This window comes from Gouania willdenowi, chromosome 12 (genome assembly GCF_900634775.1).
Source record: "Gouania willdenowi chromosome 12, fGouWil2.1, whole genome shotgun sequence".
NCBI lineage: Eukaryota > Metazoa > Chordata > Actinopteri > Blenniiformes > Gobiesocidae > Gouania > Gouania willdenowi.
The window spans coordinates 28,950,397-28,975,417 of NC_041055.1; the positions used below are offsets into that span (position 1 = coordinate 28,950,397).

Genomic DNA, 25,021 nt, shown 5'->3' on the forward strand with positions numbered 1-25,021 from the left:
TGTGGATCATAAACTCCCACAAACACGCAGAGCAGGTGAAATATGAGTGGAGGTAAATCTGATACTTTCACAATAGCCACAGCAACACACACGCACACACACACACACACACACACGCAACAAAGAGTGCAGGAATGCTCGGCTCAGCTGCTCATCAATTTTTAATCATCAGAAACCCCCCACTGAGTCACGCCCAACCACAGGAAAGAAAACCTGAAGCTACCAAATGCTTATGACAATTTCTCCCTTTTCCCCCCAACTCACCCTGTGGATGTGGCTTCTTTTAAATAGAGCCTGTAAACACAGCTGTAATTTACAACAGCCCTGAAGGCATCACACAAATAAAGCTGCATGAAAAGGAGGTCTGAGAAAATACTGGGCTTTGTTTCCCTAACGCATGGATCATGTTTCCACCAACAACCTGTGATACCTGAACACTGAACAACCCCCCCACCACTAATTAAAGCCCCGGGGTGGAAAACTCAAACATATACAAAGAGACAGTCATGCATGTTACATAAACACAACTTGACCTCCACCATCCAACACTGTTACATTGCATTACTCTCCAGCATTCATAACCTTTACAGAAGATGGGTTTTTCTTTTTTCTGAATAGAAAGCATACAAAAAAAAAAAAAGACTAAGTGTTTCCTGTGCTTACAAGTTTATAATTTCATTTATCAAACGCTTTTTTATCCAAAGCAGTGTATAACACGAGCAGTTAAGGGTTTATTAAGGGACTTGCTTAACTGGTCCATCTTCAACCTAAAAGTCATTTGTTTTAAATTGTAGGAGGAAAAACCCAACACAAGCATAGGGAGAACATGCAAACTCAACCCAGGGCTGAACCCAGGACCTTCTTCCTGTGAGGCGTGTTGACACCAGATATGCAACAATGACCTGTAATGTTATTTTAAAAAATGTAATAAAATCCAAAATGTTACAACTAGTCAATATTGTAACAAGAAGCTGAGCCCGAAACGTAAAAACTTTTACTTTTTGTTATTACATTATGGAGCAGTGTACTAATAGTGTAATAATTTTAATTATTTATGAATTAAAGGGCCTATTGCTTTAATGTAGAGTGTAATAGTATGCATAAATGCGTATATCTATATATATTTCCATCTATTTTCTGACCTGCTTTCTTTTTCTTTCCAGGTTGCTGGGTATATATATATATATATATATATATATATATAATACTATATTATACATATTATTAAAGACTTTTTTTAAGAACCTTAACATTTTTGGTAATTTTTTTCCCTTATTTTCATATATAGAATTTTTTTTTAACCTGTTTATATATTAAAAAAGGTTAAAAAAAAATTATGTTTTGGGCTCAGTATCTTGTTATATTATTGATCACTTATTACATTTCAGGTTTTATTACTTTTTTTTTTTATAACAATCCGGGTCTTGTTACATTTCGGGCTCTAACAAGGCAGATGTGCTAACCACTGCGCTATAGATATAATAATAATATTGTGTATATTTTATGGACTAGGTTGGGTTTTCCCATCAACCTAACAACCATGTTTTCAGATTGTGGGAGGAATCCTCATGCAAGCATAGGCAGAACAAGTGTTCACCCCAAAACTTGAATCCAGGACCTTCTTGAAGTGAAGCGTATGTGTAAACCACTACGCCATATACATAACTACATTAATATAAGATTCAAAGATTCTTCAAACCCACACTCTGCATTTTGCATGATCAAAAAAGGAATTTTTAGCTCAAATATAGAATTCTGTCATAATTTTTGTTCATTAAAAGAAATATTAAAAAGATGTTATATATATATTTACATCCTTAACTGTAGAAGGCCACTTTGCACCAACATACAGTCTACTGCTGTTACTTTGTGTACCAGACTATCATTGATCAGATAATATAAACCTAATACTTGGTGTGTGAGACCTGACAGTGTTGGACTATCCCAGGCTCTGTGTTTCCCACACCAATGCATCTTCAAAGGCTGGATATAGACGTAGGTGTAAGCATCAGAGTGTGTAGGTAGTCTATGCATATACTGTACACATGCATGTGGTGCACAGGTACACAAACTGTGTGTATGTTTGCTCAGAGGCACATACGCACACACACACAGCAGTGTGATGATGATGATGATGCAGGTCAGGAGCTCCACTCGATGGAGGTAATCCCTGTGAGTAACACTGCTTTTCTCTCCTGACGGATGCTACTTTTGGCCCTTTTTAGTCTTACAAAGGAAATCAAGCACCTTTCCCACGCACTGGAAGAACAACGCCTGCATAAGACGTCATTATCAGAGGTGTATTTCTATTTTAAACAGACCATGTAACAAATGTAGCTACTGTATAGGATGAAAGAAACTCAGCACTGTCTTTAAAGTATAACATAACATTTCTGATATGAGTGTTTACACAGCCAAAGACTGTAAAGTTTTCCTATGGATGTTATAGTGAGGGAAGGATCTTATGTTTGCAGTTTGTGAGAAGATTTAATTAAAGTTTGGGTTGAGTCTGTATAAAAAAAAGGAAAAAAAAAAGAGCAAAGAAAAGACAAAAAAATTAAGGAGAAAAAAAAGAAAAGTTAATTATTTATTAAAAAAAAGGGAACAAAATTAAAGAATACAAAATGGGAAAAAAATGGAAAAGACGAAAAAAGAAAGACAAAAAACAAAAAATGAATTAAAAAATTCTGAAAAAGAAAAGGGAAAAAAGAAAAATATGAAGAAAAAAGAAAAGGAAAATGAAAAAAAGAAAAAAAAAAAAAGAAAAAAGACAAAGAAATTATTAATAAAGAAAACAAATGAAAAAAGTGAAAACAAATGAACAAAAACATAAGAAAAAAAAGAAAAAAACATAAACAAACAAAACAATAAAGAAAACAAATGAAAGGAAAAAGGTTATTATCTTGCAACCGAACCACGGTTTAGCCAAAATGAATAGTTTGTGCAGCTCTGGGATCATGGATAAATAAATAATGGATCAACGAAAATACATTTTTCAGAAGCTGCTGGGATCAATAAGCATTTTTTTTTACAGCACAGATAAAGCCATAGTGTATAACTGATAGATCAATGAAGAAAAGGGATTTCTTCCCAAAAAACAGTGACAATGACTGTTAACAATTGGTCATGTGACTTCAACTTCAAAAAAGTTTCACACGTTGCATTGTGGGGTTGGGAATCCTGTAGAATGATCGATGTTAGATTTCCAATATTTAAGAGGTGTTTTTACGACGTTCTTGTAAACTGATTTTTGTGTTTCTTCACCAGACGAAGGGAAGACGCGATGATTTGCTTGGTGCCATTTTTGTTCTGGTTTATTTATCATGTTCAACGTTGTATGACGTCACTCCGCTTGCCAGTAAAGTGCATCAACAGTGAACGGGAACAACTTCTGGATAAAATACAGGTACCGTTTATAAAATGTTCATCAGCAGCTTTACTTTAGTTCACTATGTTTGATGTGACACTTTAAGAATATATTGTCAGCTTTGGTTACTAAATCTGCAGGATGTGCAAAACACAAACATTTAAATATCGAATTTAATGTTGGGCCTTATTGTTAGTAGAATTATTTAAATAAATTAAAAATTGAATTAAACCAGGTATAAATGTGATTGTTTTTTTTGAGTTTTTTGCACACGTTTTAAAATTGCTATGTTTCTTTAAAATGATTTCCCGTGAAAATGGATCTACTATTATTCCTGATTATTTGATGAAAAAAAACAAACATGTTTTCCAAGATGCATTTGGTGGATCTTGTTGATCAAAGTTGATTCCTCTTTCATTTGCAGATTAAAACGTTCTTCAGCCTCTTTATTTCTTGTGCATGCTAAATGCCAGAGGGTCACCCTGAGGCCTCTAGAAAATGTCACCACGTCAGGTCACGAGGATTGATGATGTGAAGTGATCAGGTGGGTTTATGACCTTTTTGTCTGGAAGGATCAAACCAGGCCTGCATCCGGACCCTGAACATCCATCTGCCCTTGGCCTCCTGGTCCTCTGCACTTCTAAGCCTTTAATGTCACCTACAATGTGTTTCAGACCTTAAACATGAGAATAATGCAAAGGGCAGGAATTTACAACAATAAATACAATGTAAGTTTATGTTTGTCTCAATCTTGAACTCCTACATTATATATTACAGATCTGTCCTTTTTAAATATTATTAGTGTAAGGTTCTTTATTTTAAATCATACAAACCCAACTATGTTAATTCACTTCCTGAAATAAATAGAGAAAGTTGGACTAGTAGTAAATGTTTTTCACATCACCACCTTATATTCTGTGTTGTTTATACAGGACCAGCCTGACCTCTTGTGGGTGCATTTTTTACTACAACTAAATAAAAGCCATTGCATTATATATTTATATATATATATAAATTATATATTAAGTTTGTTGGCAGATCTGATCACTTTGACCTTTTACAACTGTTCCCACATTTGCATATTGACTAAATAAATATTGGGGTGTCAATCATTTTAGTTCAGGGTCCAAATATGGACCATTTTGATCTGGGCTGCAGATTTTAGGATAGGGGGAGAAAAAAAACACTATTTTAACATCATTGTACCCTAGTTTTCAATATCAGTTCAATTTACTTCAAAAAAAATCATGATTTTGTTACCAATCTGTGTAATTTAGAGGAATTTTGTGTCACAGTTTCTAGATTTATGGAAATATTTCGAGTTTTTTCCACAATTAGCAATTAAAAATGACTGCATTCATGTGATATAAAGGAAAAATGCAAACCCCTAGAAATATTATCGAGTTTCATTAAATTGGTAAATTAGGTGGCAGAATTAGGTGATCTAAAGGGCCGAATTTGGCTCCTGGACCTTGAGTTTGACACGTATTGTAGTGTATTGGCTTCTGAGCATTATTATATTGTTTCATCACCAACACATCCTCACCTCACACCTTCAATAGTAGTGACAGCTATTTGTACAGAACTTTCTCTAGATCACAGGTGTCAAACTCAAGGTCCGGGGGCCAAACCTGGCCCTTTAGCGCTTCCAATGTGGCCCGTAGGAGAAAGTAAAGATGGTTGAGAAAACAAATATTGTGTAAATGAAAAAATAATTCAGTTATAGATATTTCAGCCACACATTTAATGAAACTCCACATTGTTTGTAGGGCTTTTTCCAAGCTTACATCACATGATGGCAGCCATTTTTAATCACAAATTGATAAAAGAACAAAAAAATGAAGTAAATAATAATGATAATAATTTAAATTACACAAAAATTGGTAAAGTAAAAAAAAAAGAGAAAAAGTCAAGGAAATGTTAAGTGAAGTTCCTGCAGGGACTGATACCTCACTTAATTCTTGGATATGGTCATCACTTGGGCACATGAACTTTAAAAATGCCCTAAAATCTGCAGGCCCACTTGAGATCAAACTGGTCCTTATTTGGCCCCTGAACTAAACTCAGTTTGACACCCCTGATCTAGACCCATTGAGTTTTCAGAGACTCTAGAATTTTTTTTAAGAAACATCATATTCCTGTGTACATTAAATCCTGCAAGCACTAATCTTTAGCATGCTAATGAGCCACACAATAGGATAATCAAGGCTATTCAGAGACTTCTGCCTCTTGGGTGACAGGTGAAACCTCTTCAAGTGAAACAATAATTTTAGTACAATGGCAATCAGAAGAAATAGAAGCTGTAAAAACTATAATTAAACCAGAAAAGTGATTTAAAAAGATGAGAAATGGGTGGGTATGTATGGGAATAGAGCCTCTATGACAGGGATTCCCAACCTTTTTTGAATCATGATCCTATTTTTATATCAAGAAGACAATTTCTTTGTCTCCAATTAGTTTTTGATCATATTTGTTACACTGTATTACAAGTTGTGCAAGCTCATATTTTTGTACGGCATTTTCTTTGAACTAGACTTATATTTGACAAAGTCAAAGTATGGAATACAGTTGTTTAAGTGTGTTTTAATTTTAAAAAAAGTAATGTAAAAATGTATTTTTAATCAAAAATTGTTTTAATTTTTTAACAATAACTACACATTTCAGGCGACCCCACATGGGGTCCCAACCCCAAGGTTGAAAAATCACTGCTCTATAATGACTGTGGGATGTAAACCAAACACCAACATATGAAAACAACATGAATGGCACAAACAGTTCAGCTTCAAATTATGTCAAGATTTTAATTTTAACTTATTTTTGGCATAGATTGCTGGCAACTATTAATACCATTTTTAAAATTGTAATTCATTTATATGTTTTTTCTCATCCATTACTGATGCCCACAAACACATTTCTGGTGTTTCCACAGATTTATGGAATTTGACGAGTTTGTGATGGAGTCAAACATAATCTGTCAAGGAGCCAATCAACTTTCCACATTTGTGAGTAAATTCTCCCGTTTTATGGAAGAAATACCTTTGATTTATTGATTTATGAGGCCTACGCTATGTCTTTGGCAGCGTTAAAGGTTTTTACATTGTGATGCTTCAGATTTATTTTAAACAATTGCTAAACTCGCTTTATTGAGCCAACAAAGTCTCTGACATCACCAATGACTTCACATTCATAAGCTTAAAAATCACTGGGATAAAGAAAGCAATATTAGATGTTCTGTCTGTCTCATGTCAAGATTTCATTTCTCAAATTTTAGCAAGTTTTGGCTTGGATTATTAGTCAGGACTAATCATGTACATCAGAAAGTAGGTTTAACTCATTAATGTCTGTATGTAATGGGACGGCATTATAAAGGTGCAATGGTGTTGGGTTTCTCAAGTGTCTTACAAACTTTAAAAATTACTGTGAATAGTGAAAGTTACTTTAAAAACAAAGTTTTCTAAGTTTAGGGAGATGGATGGATTTCCTAGATATACTATACTAAAAGAAAAATGGCAGGAGGAAATATAATCCATGTACTAATTTATGCTGTAAGTCGTTTTCAACATCCAAATCTCAGCTGTATCTTTTACAACTTCTGCTAAAGTAACAACAGCCCCGACTTCCTACAAATGTTTTCAAACTCGACTTTAATCTCACTCATTATTTGACATCTCGTTCCATTGCTCGACCTCTAACCGAGTGGAGGGTGTAGCGTAGCTGGCCTCTTGTAAAACCGCAGGGTAAAAATGTACTATCGTGTAACCCTTTATGTTCCACAGCTCCTGAAACGTAATGAGACATTGGGATGAAGCAACACAAACTGAACATTTGCTTTGATTGTAAGTAAATCTCTCAAAACTTTAGCGAGCATGAATGAAGAGATTCGAGAGGTTGAGGTATCTGCAACCAAATCAAAGCCCTCTCCACGTTGGAATCCATCTACTCGGGGCATATTTTGGAGGAGCTTCTAAAACTGGAATTGTTCCAGTCCCTGAGCTTTCCTGGAGTCGTGTATGAATTTCAATGTGTAGGTATGTATCCTGGAGCACTAAATGGAAGCAGATGTCCCGACCACGGGTAAAAGTTTACACAGGACTGTAATCAAGTGAGGAACTTTTCTTTCTTTTTTCTTTCATTTTCTAAGGTAATTTGAGTGTATTTTTGTGTCTAAATGAGCAGAGTGCTGCGCTGTGCTGGTGGAGCTCAACTATGCAGACACATATGGGAGTGATTATCGTCCAGTGTTTATCATTCAGACCTCACTGAGAAACACACTGACCGTATGGCTACATAGTGCAGAACCATCATTTCAACGACACCTTATATGGACGTCAGGTTAGTGTGAGCATATCACAAAAAGCATTAGATGAGGTCTTTGCTTTTTGAGGAAACCATTCAAGATTTGTTTAGACGTTAGTTTAACTTGTTAAAGCTGCAGTATGTAAGGTTTTGTTTTGGCTTTATTTAGTCAATAATCCATCCTAAACTTTGATCGTATTGTAAGTTAAAGTCTTCTGAAAGGACTCTGGACCCCTCATCCATCTCTTGGCTCTGTATTTGAGCTTAATGCTGCGTTCACACCAAATGCAATACGTGCATCAAAATTATGCCTCACGCCCGAGTTGGACGCTTGTGCTCATTAAAGCAGATGTTTGTCACCAGCGTCAAAGAGCACGGAAGAGAGCACGTTGAGTGCATTTAGGGGAGGGGCTTCTCTGTTGCTGGTAGTGTTCATACAATGGATGACATTGTGGCAATCAGTTAAGTTCATAATTCACCCAGTGACTGAAGTGGTGGAACATTATTGTGTTGAGAAGGCGGTGCTTCCGTTCAGATGTATTTTGGTGTGACTCAGTGTGTACACTGATGTTAGAGGGGTATAGAGAAGTGTGGGTGAATGGAGAAAGTTCCGCGCTGAACACGCTGCCTCCTCTACATTATCCAGAGAGTGGCTTGGCGTCACCAGAGCTGTGCTCGGACGAGAGTTGCTTTCAGCGCTACTTCCGCCCAGTTTGACGACCTGCTGACCCGCATCGACGCTCGCATCTACCATGACACCGCCACAGGAAGCACGGGACGCTCTCGACACTCCGAGAAGCGCGTCCACCATATATTGTCTATGTAAACCTGACGCTGTTGACGCTTTTGGTGTTAACGTGTCATTGGAAATCAAGGAGCGTGACGCTACTCTTCAGCCAATCGCAGATATTTTACATAGTTGTCCATGAGGTGTTTTGGGGAGTTACTATTGGCTTTCATATCCTATCGGTTGTAAAAGTGTAATGGTGAACGTTCCCCCAAGCACAACGGTTACATGTCAAAGCAGGCAGAAAAACAAACACCGACGAAGAGAAGCAACGTACAAACATATTTGAGTGAAACAAATGGCACCAAGGTCCGTGTGGACTCAAAGCGGATGTCCGTGACTGCACGCAGTCTCCCTACGTATTGGTTTTAGAGGGAGAGTGATAACAGACGGAATAAATTGCATCCAAACTTTATGCTGTGTTCAATTGCACTCAGAAAGGTCCGGTGTCACGGTCTGAGATCGATTATGAGCATTCGCACTACCGGGAAATTAATTTTTGCTCATTCTGCTGTGAGTTTTGCTACTTCTGCCATGCTGACATTGAAAATTAAATTCCAAAACTAATGTTATTTCACAAGTGCTGAATGGCTGCATTTATTGGGGAAAAATAGGAATAGTTTATTCTCCAAAAAACATGATCATATATGGGGTTCAGCACAGTAACACCATGGTCATTGAACCAGCTTTTGGTACCTTTGCCAAGTCCTGCTGGAAAATAAAATCAGCATCTCCATCAAGCTCGTCAGCAGAGGGAAACATGAGGTGCTCTAAAATGTCCTGGTAGATGCTGCGTTGACTGTGGACGTCAGAAAACACAGTGGAGCGACACCAGCAGATGACATGGCAGCCCAAATCATCACAGACTGTGGAAACTTGTGCTCATTTGAACCATTAAACTCAAGTGTACACATTTCATGCTGACTCTTCAGAGATTGTGCTATTGAAAAAACTTCTGGTTAACTTCAAAACAAGAGCCCTATTTATAAAAGTGTTAAAAAAAACTAATAGAAGACAAAAATAAATGTTTTATTTTGAAAAGAGGATGTTTAATTTTTAACTTGAAGCCTGTCCCAGGACGATTTTACATTCCGCTCGCAATGAATCATGTGATGTTGAGTACGACTCGTGATCCCATCGTGCATACTATACTATATGTGGCCATTTTTTTGAGTATTTCTCACGTACTCAATCTTTTCATATTATCTGATGTGAACGCGATACATACTCATTTTATGTCAAAACTTTACAAAAATGTTGGAATAAAATGTGTTTCCATGAGTTCTAAGCACATGTTGATATTCTACTTGGTCATTTTCTCACTTAAAATGTTTTCAGAACTTTCAAAGTAAAGGTGGCGAATCAGAGATATTTAGCCTCAGTGTGATTCGGGTTTTTGTTTTAGGTTCCAAATGCATCTTGGGAAACTTGGAAGTATACGTCAGTGGGAACGCTGATCATCCTAATCATACTTATAATATACAGTACACAGTATATACTCATTAAGTTTGTAGTGTATAGTACAGAGTGACATTTCCAACACAGCCTGTATTTGGCAGTTTTTAACATTGTGATGCTTCTGATTTTTAAAACAATAAAAATTAGTGTCCAGTGTTTGGATAGTAAAAAAAAAATAAAAACAATCAGTAAGATTACTATGCAATACTTTAAGTAGCCTAATACAATTTTGTTTTGGTCAGAAATGGCTAAACTTTCTTTGGTGATGACAGAGATTTTGTTGGCTCAATAATGACTTTACACTTTTTTGCGTTACTAAATCATCGCTGTAAGAAAAATAGCCAAATGAGTATGTGTTTGAAGGTTGGATGTACAAAGAGGTGTACGCACTCTGTAGTGTTAGAAAGGAGTATATTTGCGGGGGCAAGGTAAAACAGCGTGTGGGAGTTCCCTGGTTTAATTCTATGAGACATGTGCATGATAAATGTGATTTTCTTACTCATTTATATATATTTTGGTTTGGTGTAGTTTTGTTTTTTGGAGTCATGTGTGTTTTTTGTATCTTTCTGTTGTCTTTTTGTATAATGATTGTTTTTGCTGTCATTGTAGTGTGATTCTGGAGTCATTGTGTATTTTTGTATCTTCTTTAGTGTAGTTTTGTGCATTTCTGTTGTCATTTTGTGTATTTTTTGTACAAACATTTAGTTTTGTGTATTTTGCATCATTTTCATATTTTGTCGTCATTTGGTGTATTTTTCTGTAATGTATGTTTTTGGAGTGATTTTGTATATTTTTGTGCATTTCTGTTGTCGTTTTCTGTACTTTTTGTATAAACATTGTTGAGTGTTTTCTTTTATTTTACTCGTTACGTATATATTTTTTTATCGTAAATGCCTTACGTGTGGTGAGGGCGTGTGACTCGCTACCTGTCCTGGTTACAGTGTGGGACTCTCTTCATCTCCTCTGTGGGTTCTCTCTCACACACGCACGAGCATCAGCCGCACGCATGCACATACCCCATCAAACTTCTGGGAACTCTTCCGTTGTCACAACTCTCTCTAAACGGCTTCGTGTGCGTTCAGCATGTACATCCAAGGTGCACATTTGGTTATAATGCCATATCCAGAGAAATTTGCTGTTTGCTTTCAACACAGCCGCGGCCATTGCCCGCCAATAACTTGAGGGTCCCGTCCGTCCGGTCTAAACAGCGAACGATCAAACAAACAGGAAAATAACTAATAATTTCATATAACTCATGTTATAAGGTCTCAGGGTTAGGGTTTCTGAAATTTACCAAATTACTTTGTTGTAACTTCAAAAAAATTGGTAAAAATTACAAATAGATGCATCAGAAAAACATTTTGTCTCCAGCCTTATTGTAAATGCTTGACAACGAGTACAAATTGAGAGCATTCCATAGCACAGGCAGGCTTAAATCTGTGGGTTCACCACTCCGGCTCTGTGCTGGTGATTAATGACAGCTGGTAACACAGAGGGAGAGACCCAGCAGCCCAGTCTGAACAGTCTGGTCTGAGGATTGCTATCTCTCTCCCAAAAAACCCAAAATTGGCAAAAGCATGTCTGACCTCCAAAGCATCTGTTCTTGATTCACGTTTTCATTCAGCTTTTGAAGTCTACAGTAACATCTTCAACAGGAAACCACACGAGGAAAAAGACCTAATGCACATTTCCTCCGCTGTAGTATTTCACTTTAAAGACATGTAATGTAAATTCATGATTCTTCCCCTCTTCTTTGTTTATAAAAATCCACAAACACAGCAAGGCACACTTCAACCACATCTGGATTCAGTCTAGTGCCAATCCAACCTCTGGCATGTGTCCTCAAAAGCCTTTGTAGCTTTTACCTACTAGCGTGCTGCTAACATTTCTCAGCAAAAGTACCAGAATAACCTCTGAGCAGAGATTAATGGGGAGAAGAAGAGTAGCACGTTTGGAGGCTGCAGTCCAACAAGGAAACGTTTACAACAGGTGACGTTATCGCTAAAAGAGGCTGGTTGGGCTTTTTGTTCAATGGCTGAGTAAATTACAGCATGCACGGAAACAGGAGAGTGATTAATGAACCGCGCATTTTAAATAATTCCAAAGTCATCTTTCATGCTGGTGTTTATGGAGCTATATTTGCCATTTTGTGAATTTGGTTTGTATGTTACTGGAGTCATTATGAGCCTTTGGTCATTTAGTGAGATTTTGTCGTCATTTTGCCTATTTTCTCTCATTGTGTGTTTTTGTATGTTACTAGAGTCATTATGAGCCTAATTTACAGTCATTTTGTATTTACAGTCATTTTGTATATTTTTCTCATTTAGTGCGTTTTTGTTGTAATTTTGCACATTTTCTCTCATTTTGTGTCTTTTTGTATGTTGCTGGAGTCATTATGAGCCTTTTATGGTCGTTGTGTGTTTTTGTTGCAATTTTGCACATTTTTTTCATTTTGTGTGTTATCGGAGTCATGATGAGCCTTTAATGGTCATTCTGTGTGTTCTTGTAGTTTTTTTTTCTGTATTTTTATTCCCGCTTTGTATATTTGTCATTCTTTAGATTTTAGTTGTTATATTCATTGTGCATTTTTGTATTTTGGAGTCATTGCAGTCTTTTGTAATTGTGTGTATTTTTGCCGTTTTCTGTCTGTTTGCTTTGGGGGCCACACAAAATTAAATCGAGGGCCGTGTGTGGTCCCAGGGCCGCCAGTTGCCTCTGATCTACACTGATTGGTTGAAATGGTGTTTGGGTTAATCTGGTGATTGTGTTATCTGGTTGCTAATTGGGAGTTTTGATAAAACCTGCCGCACTGCAGAAGAGGAACTTTGAACATCTTTTGCTTCTACGCAAAACAAAGAACACAAGTCCACGCTGACGTAGCGTGATAGCTACGTACTGTAGTATATTATAAAAATATAGGCCAAACACCGGTTCAGCCTTCGGAAGAAATAATAATCCAATTAACTGATAATGAAATACTCATTAACAGCAGCCCTCCAGAGTCGCTTTAGGTGACGTTTGATTCTAAATATGCCAGATTAATGTCTAGATAAGTTTATCACAGCAATACATATTGAGGAACTTGTCTCTAGCTGTGTTTGAACTGGCACATTTCCGCGGTTGAGTATGACTAGTGTGCCAATCGTGCATACTTAAAACGTCCCCATATTGCACGTGTCAAACTCAGGGCCGCGGGGGCCAAATACGGTCCTTTAAAGCATCAAATTTGGCCCGTTTGAGAAAGTAAAAACATAAAAAAAAAAACATTTTGTAAATTTCCAATTAATTCAGTTTGATATCTCAGCCCTTTCAGATACAAAAATTCCATATAATCCACATTATTAGTTCTTTTTATATCACATGATAGCAATCATTTTAATGTCACTGTTAAAAGAACAACATTTTTCCCAAATCTGGCAAATTTTCCTCCAATTGTTCCATGAAAACCTAAAAATCAGGGAAATGTAAATGAAGATCCAGCAGGGACTGATGCTGTATCATTTATATGTTGAAGTGTAAATCAGGGCACACAAAATGTTGAATTAGCTTGTTTTCCCACAAAAAAAAAAAAATCTGTACCCCACTTAAAGTCAAACACTTCATATTTGGCCCCTGAACTAAAAAGTATACAAACGCAATCATTCCATCTAATGTGAACACACTACATACTAATTTTGACGTGAGGCTTAGTTTGAGTAGCTTATTAGTATGACATTAGCACAACCTCAGTGTGAACGAATGATGTAAAGAAAGTGTGAAAGTGTCTGTTCTGTCGTGTTTCTCTGCAGCAGCTACAATGAATTAAACACGTCTCAGACTCAGGTGCAGCTCTTTCTGTGAGTGCACGTCCCTCAGTACAGTGGAGCATCCTGTACATAGTTGCACAGGCTGATTGATCGTCGATTAGACCTCGAGTGCCTGAGATGCACACTGTCAGGAAGCTTTACTCCGTGACCCCCACTCCAATGTGTACAAAAATAAATGGAATGATTCCTTTCACTTCACAATCTAAATAGTCACAATTAAAAAAGAAAAGTATTTTTGCACAAAGCTGTGTTTTTATTGTCATTTTTTATATTTTCTGTCATTTTGTATGTTTTTGTGTTTGTTTTGTACATTACTAGGGTCATTAGGAGCCTTTTTGGTCATTTTGTGTGTTTTTAGAGTCATTTTTCATATTCATTTCCCATCTTGTGTGTTTGTTTTGTACATTACTGGAGTCATGGTCTACTGGAGTCATGGTCTACTGGAGTCATGGTCTTTTTGCGTGTTTTCTGAGTCATTTTGCATATTTTTCTTTCATTTTCTGTGTGTGTTTTGTCCCTGGAGTCATTTTTGGTCATTTTTTAAGTAAGTAAGAACATTTTATTTATGAAGGGCTTTTCACAGGTAAAAACCACAGTGCTATACAAACATTTCAGTTACATCCATCCAAAGAAACACGGAAAAACAATCACATGTAATATGGGATGACAAGAATGAAAGAAACTGTGGGTCACCATGGCCATGAGAGGCACCCCGTATTTAGAAGAAACATGTAAAAACAACAGAAGAATAGGTGAGGGCCGAGGGAAAAGGCATGTTTTAAACTGAATTCCCTATTGTGGAGGTCAGTGTTAACTAGGAAAAAACCTCGTCAGCGTACATGCATAAAGCAAAAACAGTCACAGAGAGCACGTGGGCAGGGGTGGGTGAGGGGTTTAGGGGGGATTTCCTCCAACCCTTGCTTTCCCTCTGATACAGTCAGATGATGTGTGACGACCTTGGTAGGTCTGGTTCAGAACACAGAAAGTCCAGGTGGTGATGGGGTGATTGGAGGGGGTCAGAACGTGAGATCTGCACACATCCATGGTGAAATAGAGACACAGCCTTGAGCTTCCGTTATTATTTTGCACATTTTTCTATCATTTTGTGTATTTTTGTATGTTATCCGAGTCATTATAAGCCTTTAATGGTCATTTAGTGTGTTTGGAGTCATTTTGCATATTGTTCTCTACTTGGTGTGTTTGTTTTGTATGTTACTGGAGTCATGATGATCCTTTTTTTGTCATTCTGTGTTTTTGGAGTCCTTTTGCATATTTTTCACTCATTTTGTTAGTTTTTGTGTTCATTTTGTATGTTACTGGAGTCATTATGAGCCTGTTTTGGTCATTTTGTGTGTTTATTAGTCCTTTTCCGCTCGCAATACATCATGGGGCGCTTGAGTATGACTAGTGTGCCCACCGTGCACACTTTAAAAATGTCCCGATATGGTATACAGTACGTATACGTGTACTCAATCTTTCCTGGTCAAAGTTTATCCCTGCACCCATTATTCATCCTGAACCAGTCGCACCATCACACACACACACTAACAGTTATCAACCATAAAAGCGATGAAGCCAGAATAATGACTATTCTCGCACTCCTGCACAGCTCGTCTGAAAGAGCAGGAAATTAGACAGAGGGACAGAAAAGGAGAGCGACTGTATAACAGGAGAGCTCATCTATAGATCATACAGTTTGGATAATGAATAAAGCTCTCCACAATTTATCAAACAAAAGAGCTTTGATAAGTACATAAATTATAAGACTAATGATTGGACTGTGCACGAACAGACTGCAGCTATGTTGGACCAGCATGGCAAAAACGACACAATTATTGTACTTTTTCAACAAAAACTAGCTCAGTTAGCATTACGCTGTACTACAATACATTAACATTTCTTTACTGGGTTTCCAGAAGCTGTACAACACTAATTACAAGCATATAAACCTGAAAAAACGCTGAGCAATGTTTGTAGCTAAAATGGAAATTGCAAAATCTGTTAGGACTGCATGTGCAAATCATTGATATCTAATTCATCTTATTTTATTTGAGATGTATCATCTTTTTTAATTAATATCATAGGATTATTCTATGAGACAACTTCTGAAAATGTCTCGCAATCAGCCCCAAATATGACACCGCTGAAATTATGCCTGGATTTTTTTTCTATTGCGTTATTTTTCTCAGTTTTGAGTAAAATTTTCTTGCTTTTAGGTCAAAATTTCCTTCAACACATGTAGTCTCACTTTTTGTGATTTTTTTTTTTTTTTTACATTTCCTTTAAAAAAAAGCGAATGTTTTTATTTGAACAAAAAAGCTTTATTATTATAGTTATAATAATCAATGGCTCATGGAACTAAACCAATACCGATGTGCAAGTTTTCATGTATTCCTTGAAAAATGATGCTAATGACAACAAACACAATAAACAGTATGTGAAGGCTTTGACAGACCACAATCCATTAGGTAAAAGGAGCTTATAGGCCAAAATAAAGAAGTTATAAGGTCGCAAGCGTTTGAGTTTCACCTTTTTTTCTCAAAAAGACATGGGAAAAAAAAAAAAAAATCAAAGATAAAAAAAAAAAATAAAAAATACTGTCCTGAGGTTTAGAGAACTCTGGCAATAACAAGTATTAAATGTAATATACTGTACTTGAAAAGTTGCAATCATATGGACCTTTGTGCAAAGTGTTGAAACTCTGATAATGATCCGTGCACAACCATGAAGGACACTAAAACTAATAAAACGAATTAAAAGTCTGCTGAAAAGGAAAATATGAAAAGCCCATATATGTAAATACCTACAGGACTGTTGCAAAAGCCATTAGTCAACACATCATGAGGCCTGTTTGTGATCTGAGCTCCCTGTCATCCTCAGTCTGTTACACCATGAGCCACATCACAGCTATTGCACCACCACACACCAACTAACTCAGTGGTTCTCAACCTTTTTTTTTGGATCGTGACGCCATTTTTACATCAATAATTTATTGAATTCGTTTTTGATCATTTTTGTCACAAATATTGAAGGATAAGTGTGCACAAAGTGACAAAATGCCCCATCTCAGTTATTTTTATACTGTATTTCATTTAACTTCCTTTAAAATTGGACAAAGTGAAAGTATAGAACACAGTCGTTTTTCAAGGTTGAAAAACAGTGAACTAACCCATTCCATCCCATCCCAGGCAGTGAGGCGTCCAGGAGGACAATTTGGTTCCTAAGTTCTGAGCTCTGATTGGACAGGTCTTTGAGGCTATACTACCAGGACTGGCCAATGGGGACGCAGATGTTTAAATAAATAAATAAATAAATAAAGACGATGGACAGTCACAGCGCAATGGCATCAGCAGCTTTGACATAAAAACGCGAGGTCATGAGGTGCAAACAGCGCGTGCCAGTGCGCGCAAAATAACGCATCCCAGAGAAAAATAGGAGGAAAACTCCGATGTTAGAATAGTAAGTTTAATAGATTCTGAATAGATCTTAAATATAAGTCTATGTAATGTGTGTGTGTGTGTGTGTGTTCTATAGGGGTTCGACAGGGACTTCCCCCCGTGGTCTCCATCCTGAGAGCGCACAGACCACAATAAGGACACAAACACAGGCTGTGCTTGTTATTAAAGTCACACTAATGACAGTAGGAGTTGTTTCTATCCTATAGACAGACCATAGTGCACCCCCCACCACCACCACCACCCTCCCCTTACAGAGCAGAGCCCCTACCTGGTAATCTCGAAGCTGCAGCCCTTCCTAAGGAGCAGGGCTCTCTTGCGCATGATGCCTTTGTCTCTGCAGAGGTACACATTTTTCTCTGAATTCATGGGTGCTGTAGAAGCGGTCAGACCCGGCACACAGCGGGGGTTTCCTCCTCCAGGAGGAGAAAGGATTCAAATAAAAAAGGAGCACAAAGATCAGCCAGGTGGAAAAAAAAAAAAGGGGATCCAGCAGGAAAAGTGAGCTGCGGACTTTCCTCCTGCTCGGGTCAGACACAAGGCGCTGCTGGGAGGCTTTTATAGAGGCATGGTGATGGTGGTGGTGGTGGAGGGGCTTCCATGCGGGATCTCCAGAGGAGGCACTGCGGCTGACAGCCTGGTCCAGGCTGTCGTTCCGGGTGAACTTCAGCTGTGAAGCAGTGAGAGGATCCTGCATCAGACAGACAGAGAGGAGGGGGGAGGTGATTCAGGGGAGGGAGGGAGGGAGGGAGGGGCGCAGAAAGTAAGCTCACTCAACTCTAACCAACCTTCAAACACAACTCAACACATCAGTCAAATCACAACCATCAAATTTATGGAGATCCATTTTAATCTGAGTCATTCTTATTTTTACTTTAAATAGATTCATCTATACCTATTAGAGGTGGGATAATCCACTGAATTAATGATATGATAGACTAGGTACAATTTGAGCCCATTTTTGCTGTTTTTTTTTTTTTTTTTTTTTAAACCCTTCTTCTGCAACTACACCAATCTTGTCATATTTTACCCTTTTTCTTTCTTTCTTGCTCCTGTATTTCTCCTGTTTTGTGGCAAATTCATTTGCACTTCATAATTTGTGAACAGGTTTGTGCATTCTTTAGCTTAACATTAATATATTCCATTTGCAAAAAAAAAAGTGTAATGCCTGACAAGGAGTATCTGTACTTTTACTAGGTGAGTACTTTTCCACCTCAGCTAGTAACATATTTTAAGTCTAGAACAGGGGTTCTCAATCTTGGGGTCGGGAGACACTGGAAGGATGTATTTTGAACAATTTCAGCCTATTTTTGCTTCCTTTTTTCCTCTACAGCTGCACCAAACTTGCCATATTTAAACAATGTATCACTTTTTCTTGCCATATTTTTGCTTCATTTTCCTACATTACTCCCATTTCTGCCACTTCTCCATTACATTTTATTGCTTTTTCTTTTTTCCACTTTCAAGACATTTTCAATACTTATAAAACCTTTCCACCACTTTTCCACCAAATGTCACATATTGTTGACCCATTATTGTCACTTTTAACCTCTTCACCATATTTAATGCCTATTTTTTTTCCCCAATTTATCGACATTTACAATGCCCTTTATTTGCCAGTTTAAACTACTTTTACCTAATTTTTTACTTTAAATCCACTCATATCGAGATATCTTGTCACCTGATTTATCATCCCACCTTTAATCATCAGTTATCTTTATTTTCTTTATTTTTTAAAAAAATACAATCTTAATTTTGATAATTTTTTCAATTTTCAAACTAGTAATTTGATCGTTTTTCTTTTTCTTTTTTTTTTTTATTATTATCGTGGGATTTGATACTCATGGTCTAATTCAGGGGTCTGCAACCTGCGGCTCTGGAGCCTCATTTGGCTCTTTGACTCTTTTGCAATGGCTCCCTTTAGCTTTAAAAAAATATTTAAATAAAACACCAATTAAATTATGATATAACAATTTGTCAACTAGGACTGGGCAATATATATATATATATATATGAGTATTTTTGGCGATATAGAAAATTACAATATTGCCTATATCGATATATTTCTATATTTTTTAACTTGTTTTTATTTACTGTATACAATCGGTACAAATCACATCATAAGTATTTCATATTATCATTAGAGTACATTAAAACAGTGTGCTTTACAATTTTTCCATATTTCTGAGGTAAATATTTGTTTAGATTATTTTATATAAATATACTAGTTTTTGGAGTCGCTGCTTTCATTACTTCTCAGAACAGCATGATTTCTGAGTGCATCCTAACCCACACCTTTCCCTAAATAAGCCACACTACACAACTCACTCACACGTGCTGTCCCTTACAGAAGAAAAAGCCAATAGTTGCACATATTGTGCAGTTGTGTGTGTTAATAAATATGCCTGTGTGGCATTTTTCATCGGCAAATTTAACCCTGTTAAGAGTTTGAGTTAAAAAAATAGAGATTTATATCATATGTAGCCATTTTTAGAAAAAAATATTGAGATATGAGTTTTGGTCCCTATCACCCAGCCCTATCGTCAATCTAAAAATAAATCACAGTGTAAAAACTCTGCCACCTTTCTACTTCACCTCATGCAACATCTACAGACTATTAATTCTCCTTGCACCTGCGGCTAACCTTAAGTTTTAAATCCCCTAAAAGACTATTCTGGAAGAAAATGGATATTTTAATTGTATGGGGACAGATTAATTTAAATGCCAATGTGCCGGCTAAATATGCATGTTTGATATGTGGCAAGAAATGAGCATTTAGCATGAGTTTTTTGGCTCCTGATGGACTTTAATCCAGGAGAGAAGAGGCAAAGTTGCTCCTTTGAGAGAAAAGGTTGCAGACCACTAGTCTAATCCAAACCTATATGACTTTTTTTTTGTCTGAAGTAAAAAGGTCTCCGATGAAAAAATACAATCAAATGTTTTCAGTATCACTGAACGCCAAACAAACACTGATCAACGTGCATTCAGTGTGGAAAAAAAAAAGAAACCCTAAAGGGTTAAAATAGCTTTTACTCAACAAATGGAGCCATCCTCATGTGCAGCCAGCAGCAGGTTTATATGGACTCGCTGATTAGATCTTACTGTAAAATGTTGGGCTCTATAAATACATTGTGTAGGATGGCTGTGCATCTTGGATGAGCTTCATTAGCGTGGAACATCCAGGGATGATTCATGGACACTGAAGGAGATAACCCCCCCCCCCACCCACCACCAGATAAATGTGAACAGAGCTTTTTAGTGCCCATTCATAAAGTCATAGTCTAATCAATCAATAATTATTTTGTGAATCTGTGATAACCACATTTATTTATTTATCTGAATAATATCCACTGTTATCCAGGAAGTTTAAGTTTTTTTGTGCCATGTAAATATTTGTTTTAATCAGACATAAAATGGGTTAAATGTGGTGAAATGTGATTTTAACAACCACAGAAATTGGTTAAAGGTTGCTATTGAGAGTGGCTGTATAAAAACAGACAGAAAAAGTGGTAAAAAGGGTTCAAAGTGTCAATATTGGCAGAAATTGTGGGGAAGAAGGGGTTGGGGTAATATAATTTATAAAGTAGGAAAAAGTAGTTTAAACTGGCAAACAATGGGCAAGTCATAAATGTGGTTAAATGGCAAAAATAAGCATTAAATATGGTGAAAAGTGGTTAAAAGTGACAATAATGGGTCAACACTTGCAACATTAGGTGGGTTTATAAGAGCCGAAAAACGTTTTCAAAAGTGGAAAAAAATGTGCAGAAAAGGCACTGAAATTTGATTAAGTAGCAGAAATGGGAATAATGTTGCAAAAAAGCATTAAAGCAAAAAAAAAAAAAAAATGACAATATGCCCTGAAAGAAAAAGTCATGTTTATGATTTCTTCTTCAACCCTTAGCATTCTGCTAACTGAAATAGCATTAGCTATCTATTAGCACTCAGACTCATTGTGTAGCAAATATATAAACAGCTGAAAGTCATGCAGCAGAAAGGAGCGTGTGCTGCACATATGTACTGTATGTTACTATTAGTATTAGTATAAACCTTCATTGTTTTGATAAAGATCAGGTCCTCAAAAAGACAAATAAGTTCAGCATACTTGTCGCTCCTGGTGGAGGTGGAGGACTCATCATTAGGCAGGTGCAGCTTTCATAGAAACAGTCCATGTTCAACAATTTAACCAACAGCAAAAAAAAAAAAAATCCAAAAAAGGTCCAAAGAGGCACGAGAAACACAGGGAGCAGCAGGTACCCAGCGATCATTCAGTGTCCAAACACTATAGTGAAGGAGGCTTGATGGGAACGAGCCACACCTGGGTGCAAAACAGGAGGGCGCGAATCACCAGAGGTGCTCATGTTACTGTAATTGTGTTGATTTATTGGGTACTTCTACTTCTTTGAGCATATTTCTAAATCAGTAACTTTTTTTTTTTTTTCTTGTAATGAAGTATGTTTTAAAAGAAGTAAAGTCATTTGCTACATTTCTACACCCAACCATTACTGAGTAAATGATTATTTTCTTTTTTTAAAATCATCAGCGGACATTGTGAAACTACAAAACATGAAATGACCAAACAACAATCAAATGCACCACATCATAGCCGACCAATCAGATTAAACATAAATCAAGGCGTCAAAAAAAAAAAAGCATTGAATGTTGGTTATTTTCTCATTTTTAGAGTTCATAAATGTAGCCATACTTAGAGCCTGATCTTTTTTATTATTATTTTGAATTTAACTCATCTGTGTTATTTTATTTCTTCTTTTATTTCTACATGAGATGATTACTGTATGCAAGGGAACTGTGGCAAGATTTATTACCAAAAAATAAACGTGTGGGTGTGAAAGTAGCTCGTAACTTTTATTTTGAGTACTATTTCATTTAGCTACTTTTTACTTGTACTTGAATATTTGTACTTGTTTGTTCTTGTGCTTGAGTACAATTTCATTTAAGTAACAAACACAACTAAACAGACCCTGACAAAACGAACTGTTCCTTCCCATTGTTTTAGTGATATGGAAAGAAAAGGACAACCTGACAGCATTAATACAGTCTAAAGCTTCATCGGTAACTCTCTCTGTCGTCAGCTGCTCATTAATGGACTGATCGACGTCTTGCTGACGTGAGCAGTAAAGACATTTCTAGAAGGGGAGGGGGTAGCAATACGTTTTAAAAGCACAGCCAAGGTGAGGCTCAACCACACTGGATCAGTAGGACAAAGTGTTGAAAGGACGAGTTGTTGGCGTGAGAGAATTAGCAGAGAGAGAATGACTGCAGGGAAACCTTATCGACATTCATGTCAGCATTTAGAACAATGACACATCTCAATGTGTATTTTTGGAGTCATTTTTTATGTTTTCTGTGCCATATGTATATTTATGTTGGCTTTTTGTGTGATTGTCTGTCTTATTTTGTCTTTTGGCGTCATTTTGTACATTTTTCTGTCTTTCTGTTTTCTGATGTCATCGGTCGTACCTCCGCAGTGATGATGTCATCCCTATGTTCCAATGTTCTACTGCTCCAATCACTTGAGAGCCCACCTCCATGCCCCACCCATTTTGGAACATACAGTGATTATGTCATCAGTTAGAAATAATTTATTAACGATATTGCAGTCCAAACCTAATCCCACAAATCTACAGGCTTGTTTGTATTGGAGAATCATCAGGCCACGCCCTAAAATGTTCAACAATCCATAGTTTTTCTCTCGTCCTCATGTGCACACCGTTTGCTCTATGAAATTTAAGTCATTTGTAGCCTTGAGCACTGTGATTCTCCAATACAAACAATATTATCTAATATTCTAATCTTCCAAAATGGGCTCTTCTGTGATTGGATTAGAACATTGGACCTACTGTGGAGGTAGGACTGATGACATCATCACTGTAGAAGTAGGAGCAATGTTCCAATGTTCCAGTGTTCCAAGAATGGTGGGGCGTGAGGGTGGGCTCTCCAGTGATTTGATTAGAACACTAGAACATAGGGACGACATCGACACTGCGGAGTCAGGACTGATGACATCATCACTGTATGTCCCAAAATGGGTGGGGCGTAGAGATGGGCTCTCCAGCGATTGGCTCTGGCGCACACGTGGCTATGGAGTGCAGTGATGAGCCACCTATTAATAAAAGGAAATCATAGACATTATATTTGCACAAAAAATTGCAGGAAAGTTGGTGATAAAATCCTTAAAAATGGTCAGCTAAGTTCTGCCACACCCCGACATGCAACACACCTCAACGTGTGCCACGTCCCGACATGCGTGTGGTTGCGAGGGCCCGTTTAACGCTGCTTGTAGCTTTCATTTTTTTATATTTTTCTGTCTTGTGCGTTTTGGAGTAATGAGTACTTTTCTTTAATTTTGAATGTTCTTTACGTTGTTTTGTGTGTTTGAGATGTAATTATGTGTTGTTTTGCTGGTCAGTGTGTTGAAATTAACAAGAGTTCCACAGTGTGGATGGGAAAAAGAATGGGATATATATATCTATATATTTTCTTTTGGTAGTCAGAACATCACCTTGACCCATTATCAACATTTCCTAAAAATGTCATCAAAATCCACCAACAGACTGAATTAGCTTAGCATTAGCATTTGCATATAATAGAACACTGATGTTGAAGTCACTGTTGATGACATCATCAGTTTGAACATTCTTGGATCACCGATGACATCACTGTTGATGACATCATCAGTTAGAACATTCGGATTGGAACTCTGATGACATCACTGTTGATGACATCATCATCAGTGTTTTAAAACAATGTTTGACAGAAGTTCCTCAGTGTGGATTCGTCATTTCAAATTGGTTTTAAATTGGTTTTGGAACGATCAAATGACTCCAAATTTACGGATGCACACACTCGGGGTATTTGGAAGCCGTTAACAAAGTTTCAGTTTGATCAGACACTGCATCGGGGGAGATATTCGCTCCACAAACACACACACAGACCTATCTTTCATTATAGATATATTTTTGTTGTCCTATTGAGTATTTTTCTGTTATTTGGTGTATTTTTGTTGACCTTTTTTGTATTTGCCTATCTCGTGTGTTTTTGGAGTTATTTTGTATATTTTTTTCTGTCTTTTTGGAGTTTGTGTTGTCATGATGTATGTTTTTGTTGTTTAGTGTGTTACGAGTAATTTTATGTAGTTTTGTTGTACTTTTTCCGTCATTTTTTGTGTGTGTGTTTTGCAGGCTGCACAAAATCAGACCGCGGGTCCCCATGTGGCCCCCGGGCCGCCAGTTGCCTATGTCTGGTGATGAGAGTCATACTATGAAGGTTCAGCTGCACACAGAGACGAAGGAAAGGAAATGGGAGAACGTCATCAAAATAAACTCCAACTCAAGGACCATTTTTATTCAAATCAATTCACAGAAGGCTCCCATCTATGACCGTGTGTGTGTGTGTGTGTGTGTGTGTGTGTGTGTTTTGTTCTACATAGATGAACAGGTGCAGGTTGAGAGCATTTATTTATACTGAAGGAGAAAACGCTAAAACCATTACTGGCGCTGAAAAGAACAATTTTTTTGTCCTTGTTTATGTCGCTCTGCCACAGCATTATATATATATATACATATACACAGAGTGTTAAGATTACACATCTTTTGTTTTTTTAATGATTGTACGACAATAATCATAAAAGTGACCCCTAGGACTACATATAATTATCATCAGAGAACTCGTGGTGAAATGGCCGTGATGTTCTTTGATTGTTCATCAGAAAAGAGAAATGTAGGTTTATTATTACATCCACGTACGCAGCAGAGGCTGATTGCCCCTGAAAGGACGCGTATCAAATCCAAGCAAAATGCTTTGATTGCCTCGACAGAACGTCTGAAAATGGACG

The 25,021-nt window shown here is 37.0% G+C and overlaps 1 protein-coding gene across 8 annotated transcripts in view; it reads right to left on the reverse strand.

The window, feature by feature from the left end:
• garnl3 (GTPase activating Rap/RanGAP domain like 3) overlaps positions 1 to 17,828 on the reverse strand; it is a 92,060-nt gene extending 74,232 nt beyond the window's left edge. For 5 of the 8 annotated variants that reach the window (XM_028462645.1, XM_028462637.1, XM_028462640.1 and 2 more), the window contains exon 1: positions 17,441 to 17,828. In XM_028462645.1, the coding sequence (XP_028318446.1) occupies positions 17,441 to 17,538 (98 nt within the window). In that variant the 5' untranslated portion in view covers positions 17,539 to 17,828. The remainder of the gene's footprint in view (positions 1 to 17,440) is intronic. The other 3 variants (XM_028462638.1, XM_028462636.1, XM_028462642.1) reach the window with 1 other exon arrangement.
• Between the last annotated feature and the right edge of the window lie 7,193 nt (positions 17,829 to 25,021).